The sequence below is a fragment of the Lissotriton helveticus genome, chromosome 3_1, assembly GCF_964261635.1.
Source record: "Lissotriton helveticus chromosome 3_1, aLisHel1.1, whole genome shotgun sequence".
NCBI classification, from domain to species: Eukaryota; Metazoa; Chordata; class Amphibia; order Caudata; family Salamandridae; genus Lissotriton; species Lissotriton helveticus.
The window spans coordinates 730,905,254-730,918,887 of record NC_136061.1 but is presented as its reverse complement, the minus strand read 5'-3'; the positions used below and the strand labels follow the sequence as shown (position 1 = coordinate 730,918,887).

The following is a 13,634-nucleotide window of genomic DNA, read 5'->3' as shown; positions in this document are numbered from 1 at the left end:
AGAGGGGTGGCAATGATTATAAGACGTAATAGAGGGTTTAAGGTGGTGAAATGGAGTACTGATCAGTCATGGAGGTGGCTAATTGCAACTCTCTCTATCAATGGAATATCAGTAGTTTGTGCTGTATATTATGGGCCCAACGAGGACAATCCGGGTCCTCTGTTAAAGCTCCAGACCAATTTGTTAGAAACTTCAGGCCCATTGATAGTGGGCGGTGATTTTAACTTAGTATTTGACACAGACCTTGACCGTACATCGAAAGTAAAATATAAGGTTCTACCTAGAACCTTCGCTACACTTAACATTTTGGTAAAGGAGTTTAAGTTATTAGATGTATGGAGAGTGGACAAAGGGAAAGCTAGGTAGTATTCGTTTTATAGCAAGAAATACAGGCAATACTCAAGAATCGATTATTTCTTAATAGATCAGAGCCTACTTTCAGACCTTAAGTCCATAGTTTATACTCCTGCATCAATATCAGATCATTCTGTAGTTGAGATGAAACTTAATCTTAAAACAGATAGGAGTCAAACGAGATGGACCCTGGATAGGACCTTATTATTAGAAGAGAGGGCGAGAATAGAGCTAGATAATAAAATTGAAGAGTTTTTCAGACTTAATAGTGCCACCACTAGCGAATGTATAGTCTGGGAGACCTTCAAGGACTATGTTTAGGGGCTCCTGAGCTCTTGATGATCATTAAAAGCAGATCAACTAAGGAAGCGGATGCTGATAGCCTAAGAAGAATTAAGGAGAAGGAGAAGGAATTACAACAGGCAGCACTTACATCTAGAAGCCTTATACCACAGCTCAAGAAGGATCTGGCCTCCCTACAAGCTGGTCTCAAAGCTAGATTAGATAAAATCGTAAAAGACAGATGGGATGCCAGTAAGCTGCAGCGATGTGGCTCCCACCTTGCTTGGAAATCTAGGGCGGACCGAATCCGGAACAATATAAAGAATTTGGTCCAAAGAAGGACAGGTTTACTATTGCAGGAAGAAGATGAAATCAGGGGGGAAGCTAGATCTTTTATGTATGACCTATATAAGGAAGAAATAGACCATAACCCTGAAGCTATAAGAACTTGGTTGATTATGAGAGATCTTCCACATCTGTCTGAGGGCGAAAGTATATATCTAGCCACAAGTATAACAGAGGGGGGGATTAGAGAGCAGCTTAAGAAGATGTGTAAAGGTAAAGCTGCAGGTTCAGATGGGCTTCCAGTAGAGATTTATTTGAGTCTAATGGATAGGATTGTACCGGTTTTAAAAACTCTCTTTAATAGAATATTCTTAGATAATGAACCTATCCCCCCAACATGGTCGGAGGCGACCGTATCATTGATACTTAAGCCAGATAAGGACCCCCAAAAAATTGAGGCCTATGGGCCCATCTCACTACTTAATTTGGATCTCAAGATTTTTTCAGGTATTTTGGCCTCTAGAAATCAATAAAGAAAAAAATGAAATAATGAGTTGGAATTGCACTGATGTAATACCAGGAGCAAAAGGTCGGATGAGATACTTAGGGATCCCTCTAGCACAGCAGCTGAATAACACATCTATGATAAGTTGGGATAAGGTTTCGAAGGAGGTGGGCTCCTTATTAGCGCGCTGTGCGAATCTCCCATTAAACATATACAGGAGGGTGAACCTTATAAAAATGATAATTTTACCTAAGGCAACCTTTTTGTTCGATTCAATTCCACTTTCTTTTAATGCCAGAGATCTTGCCATTCTTCAAGGCAAAATTGGGTCATTTATTTGGGCCACAAAAACCCAGAGGATAGCTTGGAAAAAGGGCCTTATTGCATGATACTCCACAAGGACAGGAATTCTTTCTCTACAAGTTTGGGATCCAAAGTTCTACAAAAAAGTCAGACTTAAGGTCTTGTCGGCTGCATTAAGAAATAGGGGATACTTCAGGAAATTACTACGGATACCCTACTATGCGCCCCATGCCCCAATCTGGGATTCTCCGGGTACCCCCGAATGTCTTCAGGACCAATTAACACAACTGCTTAGATCTGCTGGTATTAGAGTTTGGGGAGACCTCCAGGTGGATTCACATCTCATGGGCTTGGACTTGATGTCCCGTGTAACTAGAGATGCTCTGACAAGATTTAAGTTTTACCAGCTATCCACGTGGTGGTCATCACAATCATGGAGTAATGAAGACTCTAGTGCAGCTATCGACGCTATTGCCAGAGTAGGATCATGGAAACGTGAGGTGTGCATTTGGTATGGGGGCATTGATAGAAACAGGGGCCAGTATAGAATCAGAGCTTGTGAGACGCTGGGTAATGTTTTCTCCGAAAATGGACATGACCTGCGGAAACTCTGGTGTGGCTCTTTTTCTATGTTACAGGCTGTGGTTAAACCAGCAAATTTAAGGAGGAATCGTCTGTACACCACTTATAGGGTATACTGGACTCCAGGTAAACTGACCAAGATGTCAGCAACGATATACCACTGTGCTAGATGTAAATTTCCAACCGCGGATGACCTGCACATATTTATGAGCTGCACGAAGATCAGCCCTTTTTGGATGGAGGTATGTGGTTTCCTTGAAAAAGTATTGGGAATGCAGATTGAAGTAAGTGCTAGGTTAATCTTCTTTGGTCTCCTGGAAAACTATGGTTTGAACAATCTAGCTTCAAAGTTTGTATTATATGTAGTAACCATCGCTAGGAGGGAAATTTGCAGATCTTGGAAGTTGGAGGTACCACCTACATTTGCCGTGTGCCTAAAAAACATCGTTATGGTTAGTCAATCAGACATGGCCTGTGATAATTCCAGTTTTGTTAAAACTTGGTCAGCTTTGGAGACTTGGAGAGTGAAGAAAGATCAGTCCAATGATGATGCCGAGGCTTGTAGGTCCAGTCCTCCCTAATAACATCTAACACTTTTGGGTGTTGCGAACGGGAGCAGGACAAGGATACAGCCGGGTCTCTGGGAGGACTCTATCCCCTCCTCAGGCTTTCCATCAGGGTGGCTTCCAACTATGGCCTGTAGGAGGGAAGTGGAGATATCCCAACTAGAGCATTCTTTTATTGATGGCATGTATGAGGACAAAAAAAAAAATTCATGGGACCAGGGTCCTAATATTTATACCCCGAAATCCTTTGTTCTCTGTGGAGGGAGGGGCCTTTGCCCAGTCCAAATCAGTTCTGAAGCACTCTGTTTACCAGACTTCTCCTTTCCTTTCACAGTGCGGGGCAGGCACATCAGACACCCCACAGGAGGTGGAGCCAGCATCGTAGAAGGCAAGTACAGTCCTGGAGCACTTTGTTTACAGGACTCCTTCTCTTCTTTCAGTGTGCAGGGCAGAGCCCGCTCCCCGGGGGTTGGAGCCAGCATTGTGGAAGGCAGGCACAGCCCTATTCAAGGTTCAGGTGCAACTCCTCCCTCCCATCTAGATGCAGATCTCTCTATTCACCACTGGGTGACTCAGCCTGTCTCTTGGAATTCCCCAGCCCTGTCACTCACAAAACCAAACATAGGAATACACAACCTAGCAGAGGCAGGTTTGAATGGTTAGACAAGCAAATACCTACTTTCTAAAAGTGGTATTTGCAAACACAGAATATTAAAATAAACTTTACTAAAAGATGTATTTTATTATTCTGAGTTCAGGCATACTAAACTCGAATTTCTACCATGTTTTCTGAGACAGTTAGAATTATAAAATGTAATAACTCGAACAGCCCATTCTGACCTATGGAGAACAGGTAGCCTTGCAATAGTGAAAAACGAAAATGGCTGTAATTCACTATTAGTACATGCCACACACACCGGGGCTTGTCCTACCTTATCCTTACAATGCACCCTGCCCTTAGGCCTACCCTAGGGGTGACTGATATGAATAAAAGGGAAGGTTTAGGGACTGGGAAGTGGGTGCACATGTCCAGTCAGCATGACAGTACCAGACTGCACGCAGGCTCTGCACTGGCAGACCTTAGACACATTTTTACAAGGCTGCTCCTGTGGGTGGCACAACCAATGCTGAAGGCCCACCAGCAGCATTTGGATTTACACGCCCTGGGCTCACTCAGTGCACTAGACTAGGGTCTGACAAGTAAACCAAATAGCCAAACATGGAACCACTGATTAATGCATCAGTTTACAATAGGAAGCACTTGCACTGTGGCACTGAATAGCAGTGGCACAGTGCCCAAAGCATCTAATACCAGCAAAAACATGAGGCAACAGCAAAAATGGAAGGGAGACCCACGCCAATGGTGCCAGGTCTAACACCAACATATAGTTTGTACTTTAACATTACAGTTTTGGGTTTGTCTGTCCATCCAATCTTGACAGTTTTTCTTGTATGTCAATTATTGTTATTTTGTCTATGAGATGTAGACTTGCATGATGATGTAATCACAGCTCCAACATGCAGTGTGCAAACAAAATGTATTTCTGTCATCTCCTAAAGCAATCTCTCTCAGTATTGATAAGAGCACGTTTGAGGTGGGCTAACTTAAACAATTGTTGATGTCGTGCCCCACTCATCATCCTTCAGGATCTTTGGAAGAGAAGATAAAGCTTCAGCTTCACACTCCAAAGTGTGCTGGGATTGCTGATGGATGTGGTCTCTTGGTTTTTCCAGAGGATGGGATCTTCCAAAGGAGGAAACAGAGAGTAAGAGGTTCTTGCTTTTTTGATCAATTCTTTGCAGGCAAGTAGAGGTTTCTCTCCGTTGCAGCACTCCTTGGAAACAGGTACAAGGTGGGCTCAAAAGTAACTGACTGGAGGACCCTAAAGATAAAAAATTGTTTTCCAGAAGGAACTTGTAAGTTGGCATACACAGGAGATGCTGGGTCAATTCTCCGGAGCAATCTATTAAAGTTACCTGAAAACCGTGAAAACATACTGCCTTGATACGTCCCAGGAGAGTAGGCTTGACTTTACCGGAATTCTGCTATTGAAGAGTTGCTATGAGAGATGTTGTGGGCCATGAATTGGTTCAGGAAAGAATACTCTGGCTAATTCCCAGGGCAAAGAAAAGCCACCAGTCCATCTATTTTGAGCATCATAGTTGGGTAAGTACACCCAAACTAAAGCTTGGGGCGAAACAAACACCTGACCACAAGCACCTTCAGATGTGATGGCGAGGACCAATCCTACAACTAAGCCTCTTTGTTCTTATCAAGAGAAAGACGTTGACAATCAGGTGCCAAGTGTCAAAACACAGTAGATATTAATGTTTTGGAAGCAAGGAGAACGTTTTAAAAGGTTGTTTATTCACAAAACGTTTGCAGAAAGTATTGTCCTTCTTCCTGTGCTACGACAGAAACAACATCAGAGAGACATCTCAGGAATGATTCTCTAATGAGTTATGCTGGATTTATATATTTGCATTGCTCTGTGTCTGCATCTGGGTTATCCAATGCTCCTGATGACAAATAAAAGGCAACGATGAAACCAATAGAAATGTATGTAAACCCTAGTTAGACTCTGTGCCTTTTGCACATGGCGTTATCATAGCCAATGTTTCGGATTCCATGAGAAATATGGATAAAAGCATTTCTGATCTAGATTAAGACAACTCTTCAATGCAGTGGAGAGATCTTGTTGCTGGCATTTTAGCCAATTCCTTTCCACAAATTAAGTTGTGGCATGCAGAGACTTAAAAAATGTGAACAGTTAGGACATTTAAAAAAGTGTTAATATGCTAGTTTACACTCTAGATTGGGAAGATTGGAAGGCACAAATTATACTGTTTTATTGCTAAGCTTTGCCTGGTGACATTTAAAAAAAAACATTGGCTGCTAGGCTTTCGGCTTTGTCAATGATTGTTTTGTCATTTGTGTGTGAGTGTGAAAGACCAGAGTGTAGTTACCCACAGTGAAAATAACCAATAGCTGCGGTGGGTGGATCCACACTGTATGCAGAGGATGGAATTAAAATGTGAAACGATATAACAACCAATGGATGAGGCCTGGTTGAAACTCCCTATAAGCAAGTATGGTATATATATATATATATATATATATATATATACATACATATATACATACATAAATACATACATAATTCTAGTCACATCAAAAGGCAGTGGCTAAAACGAGATCTAGCAACAACTTATTTTTAGAGAATAGCTTGGGTGAAACCAAACTATCAAGCATTAAAAATCAAAGGCAAATAGTTTGCCAGGATTTTAAAATTATTGGACGTTTAAAGTAAACATTACAAAAAAATACAGTCCTGGGGCAAGGCAGTGTCTTAACAGTACTGCAATTCTTTTTCACTTCTCTGGCTATCCAACTTGTTAATGCATTTATTATAGTCCATTGTAGAATAGACACCTTTTATATTCGCTAACAAATATTGCAAAACAAGGCTCCGATGCAACAGAGGAGAAACATCGATACTTTTCGTACCTGAAGCACGAGGGACTCCTTATCTCCTTCAAGTCGAGTCAGTCTTTCTTGATAGGTTTCATTGTTAGCTGTAGGAGGCTGGTTTACCTACGAACACAAACATTACGATTTTAAAAAGTGCCAGAAAAACCAGGTCATATTCGAGCAAAAACAAATGGGTATAAAAATAACGCTAACACTTTTGTACATCTGGATTGCACCTGCACTGAAGGCATTGCCGTAAGGCTTAAGGGTTACCATTTAGTAAGGTACAATTCTCACAGGGAAATGGAAATGCAATCTAAAAAAGTTGATTTTTTTTTAACATAGATAAAAGTATTGGAAGTTATATGCGATAGTTTCCATATTTTCCAAATATGCAACTTAGCGTTGTATCAGTGTGAAATATGAACATTTTTAGATTTTAAATTATTATAAACATTACATTAGGTTACAAAAACTAAAGCAAGATATATATATATATATGAAAGAAAAGGTACCCTCGAGATGAGAAGCACCCACAGGAGGCAGTGTAGTGCGTGGCTCACCAAACAAACAACTTCAGGTATTTTCCCTCTTTTATTTCAATGAAACAGCACAGCACAGGTGCGTTCATCGATGGCATTATGGGACTTGAAGTTCAATTCGACCCTTGTGGGCTGCTCGGGAGGCACGGTTTCACAGTTCTTTAAACACGGTGATTGGCAAAATAAAGTTCTTTCCTCTCCTCCTGCTCCGTATGCCAGCATCGTTTCAAATGCAACGGAGCCATAAGCAATGGCGGTGCTCCTCCCGACCTGGGCTTGGCCACAATTAATGAAAGAAAAGGTACCCTCGAGATGAGAAGCACCCACAGGAGGCAATGTACTTCAGGAAAGGCTCTGCAAACACCGCGTCGCCTGACGCGTTTCGGGCAAGCGCCCTTCCTCAAAGGCATGTTGTGCGCGGCTCACCATTTCATTAATTGCGGCCAAGCCCAGGTCAGGAGGAGCACCGCCATTGCTTATGGCTCCGTTACATTTGAAACGATGCTGGCATACGGAGCAGGAGGAGGGGAAAGAACTTTATTTTGCCAATCACCGTGCATTATTGCGATGTATTCTATCATATTTTACAAACAGTGGGTTTAGAATCAAGCGACGAATCCCATAAAAAATACGACAGTCAATTAAAAGATGAACATTTGAATTTTTAAACCTCAATCCACATGTGTAATTATTCTCCCCATCCAAAAATGTGTGTGGAATTTCTCAGCCTTTAGAAACCAGACTTTTAAAGCTACCTTCAATTTTAATAATAAGTGTTTACGGGCATCTGGGAGAGCTGAGATGTACAGGAAAACCCTCTGAAGAGGGTTTGTTCCCTACATACATACTCAATATCACCCAATTTTGACTCCCTTCTGCTGGCCATATTGAAATTGTTAGGGCTGCAGCGATATTACCTAATCGTTTTCTGACCTGCACCTCCTACTTTAACTCACTTCTTCCAATTTCAGAGGCACAGAGAACCGATACATTCTTTCTCAGAGGATCAGAGTTTATACCAAAATCGCAGAATTGCTTTATAGGCAAGAACATTCCAGGCCTGCAGATCACCTACCAGTCTTATTGCCGGGCACATCACACTTTTTGGGAGGCCTACCAGTTTATTCTAAACACTTATTCTCACACCTTTCCCAACTTCCCTCAAGACTTAGAGACAATAACTCTGCCCCATAGAGACATCTAGTATAGACCATTGCATTGTAGGCTGTAAGAAGGGGGAGCAAGATGAACCAAAGACCAAAGGTATTCCTAAACGGAACTAATCTGCTCAATAGTTGCTGCTGCCTGCATCACAACCAGTTCTTTATGTAGTACCCAGTTACATTTTTTTGCGAACATTCCTAAAAATATTTTTAAGAGGATACCACCTCTACCATCCTGTTACCCAAGGACCACTTAAACGGTTTTGAGTTTTTCCCAAAAGGGATTATTGTGTTTTTTTCAAATTCACTAGTAGTTTGTTAATCTCACAGTAACTATTAAATCTATTCAGTTTCCTCCGGAGGCCTACTTGGGTCAAGTCTAAAATTGCCAGATAATCTGCATAAATGATGCATGGCACATGCATGCCCACTATGTTTGGTGCAAACCAGTGGGTAGTCGCCAGCACCCCTTGGAAGATCTGCGAAAAACAAGGAGAACAACCTAGGGGCCAAGCAGCAGCCCTGTCTTAACCCATCTCCAGAGGGGATTGTTTCTGACAGGCCCCCATCCACAACAAGATACACTTGGGCCCAATTCTGATAGTATAGTTCCTTCAAGATTACCAATAAACTTGGGGGAATGTCCTGCTGGCGCAAAGTATACTGCGATCTACCAAATCAAAAGCCGAGCTAAAATCAATTAAACAGCAGAACAGACTCCCTGATGTTTACTTCACGTTTTGCCCCAAGGCCCACAAGCTGAAGCAAAGGTCAATCATTGAATGCCCAAACTTGAAACCCCCTTGTTCTATTGGGACTATGTCATTACACTCAATCCAATTCTTTAATGGGATGAGGATGATTTTAGACTATATTTTGCACCTACATCTAGCAGGGTTATCAAGTGGTAGTTACCAGGTGCATCCATCTCCCCTTTTTTATGAATTGGACTCCTAATTGACCCGTGTTTGGTGGTTCTGTGTCTGTCTGACACCAACTTGCTTGTGTTTTTTGCCCTGGGATAACTGGACTTGCTTGCCCGTCCGCCTCCCGCCGCCCTGCTCCTTTGAACAACGTGGAGTCGGGCCGCCGAGTAGAGCATGGGCAGGCTTAAAGACTTCATCCCCCAGCAGCCCTAGCGGCACCCAGGTACAGCATTGCGCGCTAGGAGGCGCTTAAAACCATCGTCATTCCCACATCGCGGGACGCCGGGCGAAGCCCGGGCAAAGGGCGGGCCCTCTGAGGCCCTCAGAGGACGAAGAGGTCGGGTCGGGCGTACGCCCTTAACAACATCATTTCTTCATCACGTAGGATCTTTGACTTTGTTTATGGTTATCATTTTGTCGTTTTGGGTACTATAACAGAAGGCTACTAGCCCCGCAGAACACTGTCCTGCGATTCCTGGTTCCTTGTAATATTAGCTCCATCTAGGTTATTTACATATATACCAGCATGTCTACCAGAGGAAGTAGAAGCAAGACTGCCGCGGGAGGGGCATCTGTGATTGGGCCTATTGACAACTTCATAACAAGGACTAACGAGGCAATTGACCTCAGCATTTCACTCCTTGAGCGTAGGGTCTCGCAAGACCTAGTACTTGCTAAGCGTAGGGTCTCGCAGGATTTAATAAACGCTAAACGTTCTTCTCTTGGGAGTATTATATTAGCAAGAACCCCAGACAACCCCAAAAATCGACAAATAGGTTGTACCCGTGATATTCGAGCTGACCTTCACACCATACCTAATGAGATTAATCTATCGGCAACTGATCCCCTAATTGACTGTGACACTGACTTAAGCAGCGAACTAGAAAGGACATCGGAACTAAGTATAGATTTTACACCAGAAATAGTAGAGGGAAACAACGAGTTGCATTCAAGAGTCAGGCAAGAGGGCACTATTCAAAAACAAACAAAACAAATGACTAAATCCATTCCTCCTGCTGCTAGAAAACGTAATGTAAAAAAAGGACAACACAGGAAAGGCATAACCAAACATCTTACTGCTAATGGAATAAACACATTCACAGAGACACTAAGTGAACCTACTCAGGGGAACCCCCACTTGCATGTGGATAAGCCTGATGCTATCACAGTAAACGATCAACTAGTTGAAAGACTTGGCGATCTTTTGGGCATCTTTATGTCGCCAATCGAATCTAGGCTTGCCCGCATCGAAAAACAGTTAGAAGAACTTATAGCCTATAACAAAAAAGCCCCCAGTGTCACACCAATAACAAACACAGGTCCAAAGACAAGTATTAGTAAACCCACACCCTCCAAACCAAAAGTTATCCCAGTTCCAGACACTGCGACAAAATCAAAACCTGTCGTTTTTACAAGTAAAGAAATTGGCACAAATAACTCTGTTTTAGCAAGCAGCTCTACTCCCAGTACCAACATGAAAACTCAGATTACAAACACGCAGGTAGGGAAGACGCACACAACATCCCATACTGTGAGAAAGACACCTAACCATACCAGCGACACAGTGCCAACTTTCCAAAGGCCCCGGTCGTCATACGATCCACCTTATAACTCAAGGCAGATTCCTCCACGCATTAATCTGCCACCTGAGTGTGGGGCCTATGTGCTGGTTTTGGTTAATGTCCCGATACTTAGGCATGACCAAGAGGAAACTTCTTCCTCGCTGAAAAATAAGACCTTACATTGGTTGATAGCCATTTGTAATTTCCCGATGGAATGTTCAGGAGAAATTAATCACACCCAGAGAGTAGGTTGGATAGGTCCTCTGAAGAAAAAGTTCGAGCGGGACTGTATAACTGTCAATTTCAAGAACCTGCAATGGGCCGAAAAAACTCTGGCTAGAGTCCCCTCCCCCTCCGTATGGGAATTTAACACCACCCTTCTCCCCTTGGGCTATTTTTACAGACATCTGATTACTACCCATCCCTACATGGTACCCAATCCGATTACTCCTTTTTTTGATCAACACCAGACAACTGAAAGTAATTCTCCTTTCTTATATCAGTATCCCAAATTCACTTACCCGAATGGTCCTGTACAACGACATCAAGCCCAAGTTCACTCACACTTCATAACCCACCCCTACTTGTCCACAATGCCACATAAAGAGTATAGGGATGCTCGATGGTGTCAAGTTGCTGCTGCACCAGGCAACTCTTATAGTATTCCAACCCAAAACAGATTTAGTGCACTGTCCAGTCTGGACTTTAATGATTGACATAATCACGATCAGCCCGAAGGGGCAATTACGCACACCTCGATCACGGGGGGGGGGCCCAAACAGGTAATACCCCAGACAGAGTGGAGAAAGATATAACAACTATTTCTGGTAAACACTCCTCTACCACCTCCTCGCGATGTTGGTCGGGTGATTTGGCTAATTTATTACCAGTCATTTCCACTTCCAGTTCTAGGTTAGTGGACAACTCAATGAACACACCGATCCCTTCTAGTCTTAACCTACCTACTTTTCAAGTCTGCGTCACCACGTTCTGCCCACATGCAAATCAACTTAAAAAAACCATCAATCAGAACTGGCACCTAGTAAGGCATCTTGAAGACAGCCTGCTCAAACCTCCTCTTTTTGCGTTCAAAAAAGATAAGAGCATCGCAAACTTTCTAGTGCGTGCTGCAGTTCCTTCAAAGGATCCACCCACATTAAGAAATTTACTTGGCCTGCAGCCCATACGCGGCCACCATAAATGTGGCACCTGCGTCTGCTGCGACAAGACCATTGAGGGAGATGTGTTCTCCTACAATGGCATATTCTGGAGACACCTGACTTTTACCAATTGTAAATCTAGAAATGTTGTATACGGAATTTTATGCCCCTGCAAAAAACTGTATGTTGGCAAAACATCTCAAGAAATACGGCAGCGCATTTGCCAACATAAATCGAGAGTCAGAAAAGCTGTAGCCAATGCATCGCTTGTCAATCACTGGATTGCAGAAGGACATACGGAACATGATATTAAATGGACTGTACTGTCAAAATTGGAATTGGATATTCGGGGAGGCGATATGGAGACAAAACTTTGCCAACGAGAAGCTATCCTCATCTTAAAATTTAATACAGTCATAAATGGATTAAATGAACTTTCTGAAGTCTCTCGAGTCTTCTGAAATTTTTTCATAATGACGTACGCTAACTGAAAATCAGGAACTACAACTCCCATAATCCTTTTAGTGATCATGTGACTGAGTCCTAATCTCACGATTGCTCGCGTCTTTTTCTGCTACCCCCCGAAGGCCACAGTCAACGAACATCGGTGTGCATGAAGACTGAGATGCGCCCCGTTTTCTACTGCGTGATAAACTAAAAGAAGGTAATTTATCCTTGCCACGCTGCGCCCCTCTGCCCATGCACCCGCCACTCTGTCCAAAAGCTTACTGAGCTCTCCGCTTTTCCTTTCAGCCCGCGGCTGCCATTCTTTCATCCGCCGCTCCATTCACTCAATTTTGAGGCTGAACACAACCTCCCGCCTCACAGGTAATCATTGCGTTTCAATGAATCTCCGCCTTAAAACTTTAGTTCTCAATCAATTCATGCCACCCATGTTTTCTTCTTCACAGTCCTCATACAATGAGTGTCCCACTGTGATGGCCCCATGACCACTCGCGCACGACGCATTTCTACTTGGATTTCTACCATTCATGAAAAGACAACGTGCAGGTACTTCACCTTCTGTCTCCCAAGTTGTTGTATTAGACGTTTGTCAGTTGTGCTGAGTTACTAACCCTGGGTACTTTTTCGTCCACAGACATCTATCTGTTTCATTGACACTTCTTTGAATACACACAGGTAGGAGGCAGTGCTTGTGTCGCATTTTGGTCGCCTCTTTAAAAACGTTACATACTAAAGGAAACATATTTTTTCCTTATTTCAGATTCTCTGGTCCTGATGAGAATCGGACAAAGGGTCCGATTCGAAACGCGTCGACCTTGTGTACCTTCTTTGTTAGGTCTATGGTCAAAAAAGAAATGTATATACTGATGTTGTTTTTATAACTGTTTTGATATTAAGTATCTTGTATAACAGTTTCTAATTATTGCTGAACTGCTTTCGACTTTGTCTTTTTGACCTTTTTTCTATTTCCCGGTTTCATCCCACACGCACAGTATTCGTTATGTGTTGTAAGGATTTTGAGTATGATTGTTGAATGACTGATGTTCGAAAGAGTTGTATAAAATTTATGTTCACTACACAGATTGCCTGTCCTACTTTGTAATTTACCTCTCTTATCATTCCTTTGTCCCCTTTTATATATATATACAAAAAAAGTATTTTGTTAGTTTTGGTTGTGTTATCTAAAAAAACATTTTCTAGTAAAAAGAAATAAATATATTTGATATGTTTCAACAGTCGACTAATAATTGATTCTTTGTTGGTCTGAGTCCCAATTGGGTTGGCTTGTTTAGCTTAACTGGTTACAGTATTTGCACTTTCTTTGTTTATGCTGTCACTTAGAGTTGGGCATAGACTATCAGACACCATAAAAACCCAGCCAATAATGCTGTGGCGCCGAATTTGGGTAACTGAACAATGCCATCTAACAAGATCAATTGTACAAGACATCCAGACACTTGATCATTG

The 13,634-nt window shown here is 42.4% G+C and overlaps 1 protein-coding gene across 14 annotated transcripts in view; it reads right to left on the bottom strand.

Annotated features, from left to right (window-relative positions):
• PPFIBP2 (PPFIB scaffold protein 2) overlaps positions 1-13,634 on the bottom strand; it is a 1,415,596-nt gene that overhangs the window by 607,996 nt on the left and 793,966 nt on the right. For all 14 annotated transcript variants that reach the window (XM_078680889.1, XM_078680890.1, XM_078680881.1 and 11 more), the window contains one exon: positions 6,386-6,472. In XM_078680889.1, the coding sequence (XP_078537015.1) occupies positions 6,386-6,472 (87 nt within the window). The remainder of the gene's footprint in view (positions 1-6,385; positions 6,473-13,634) is intronic.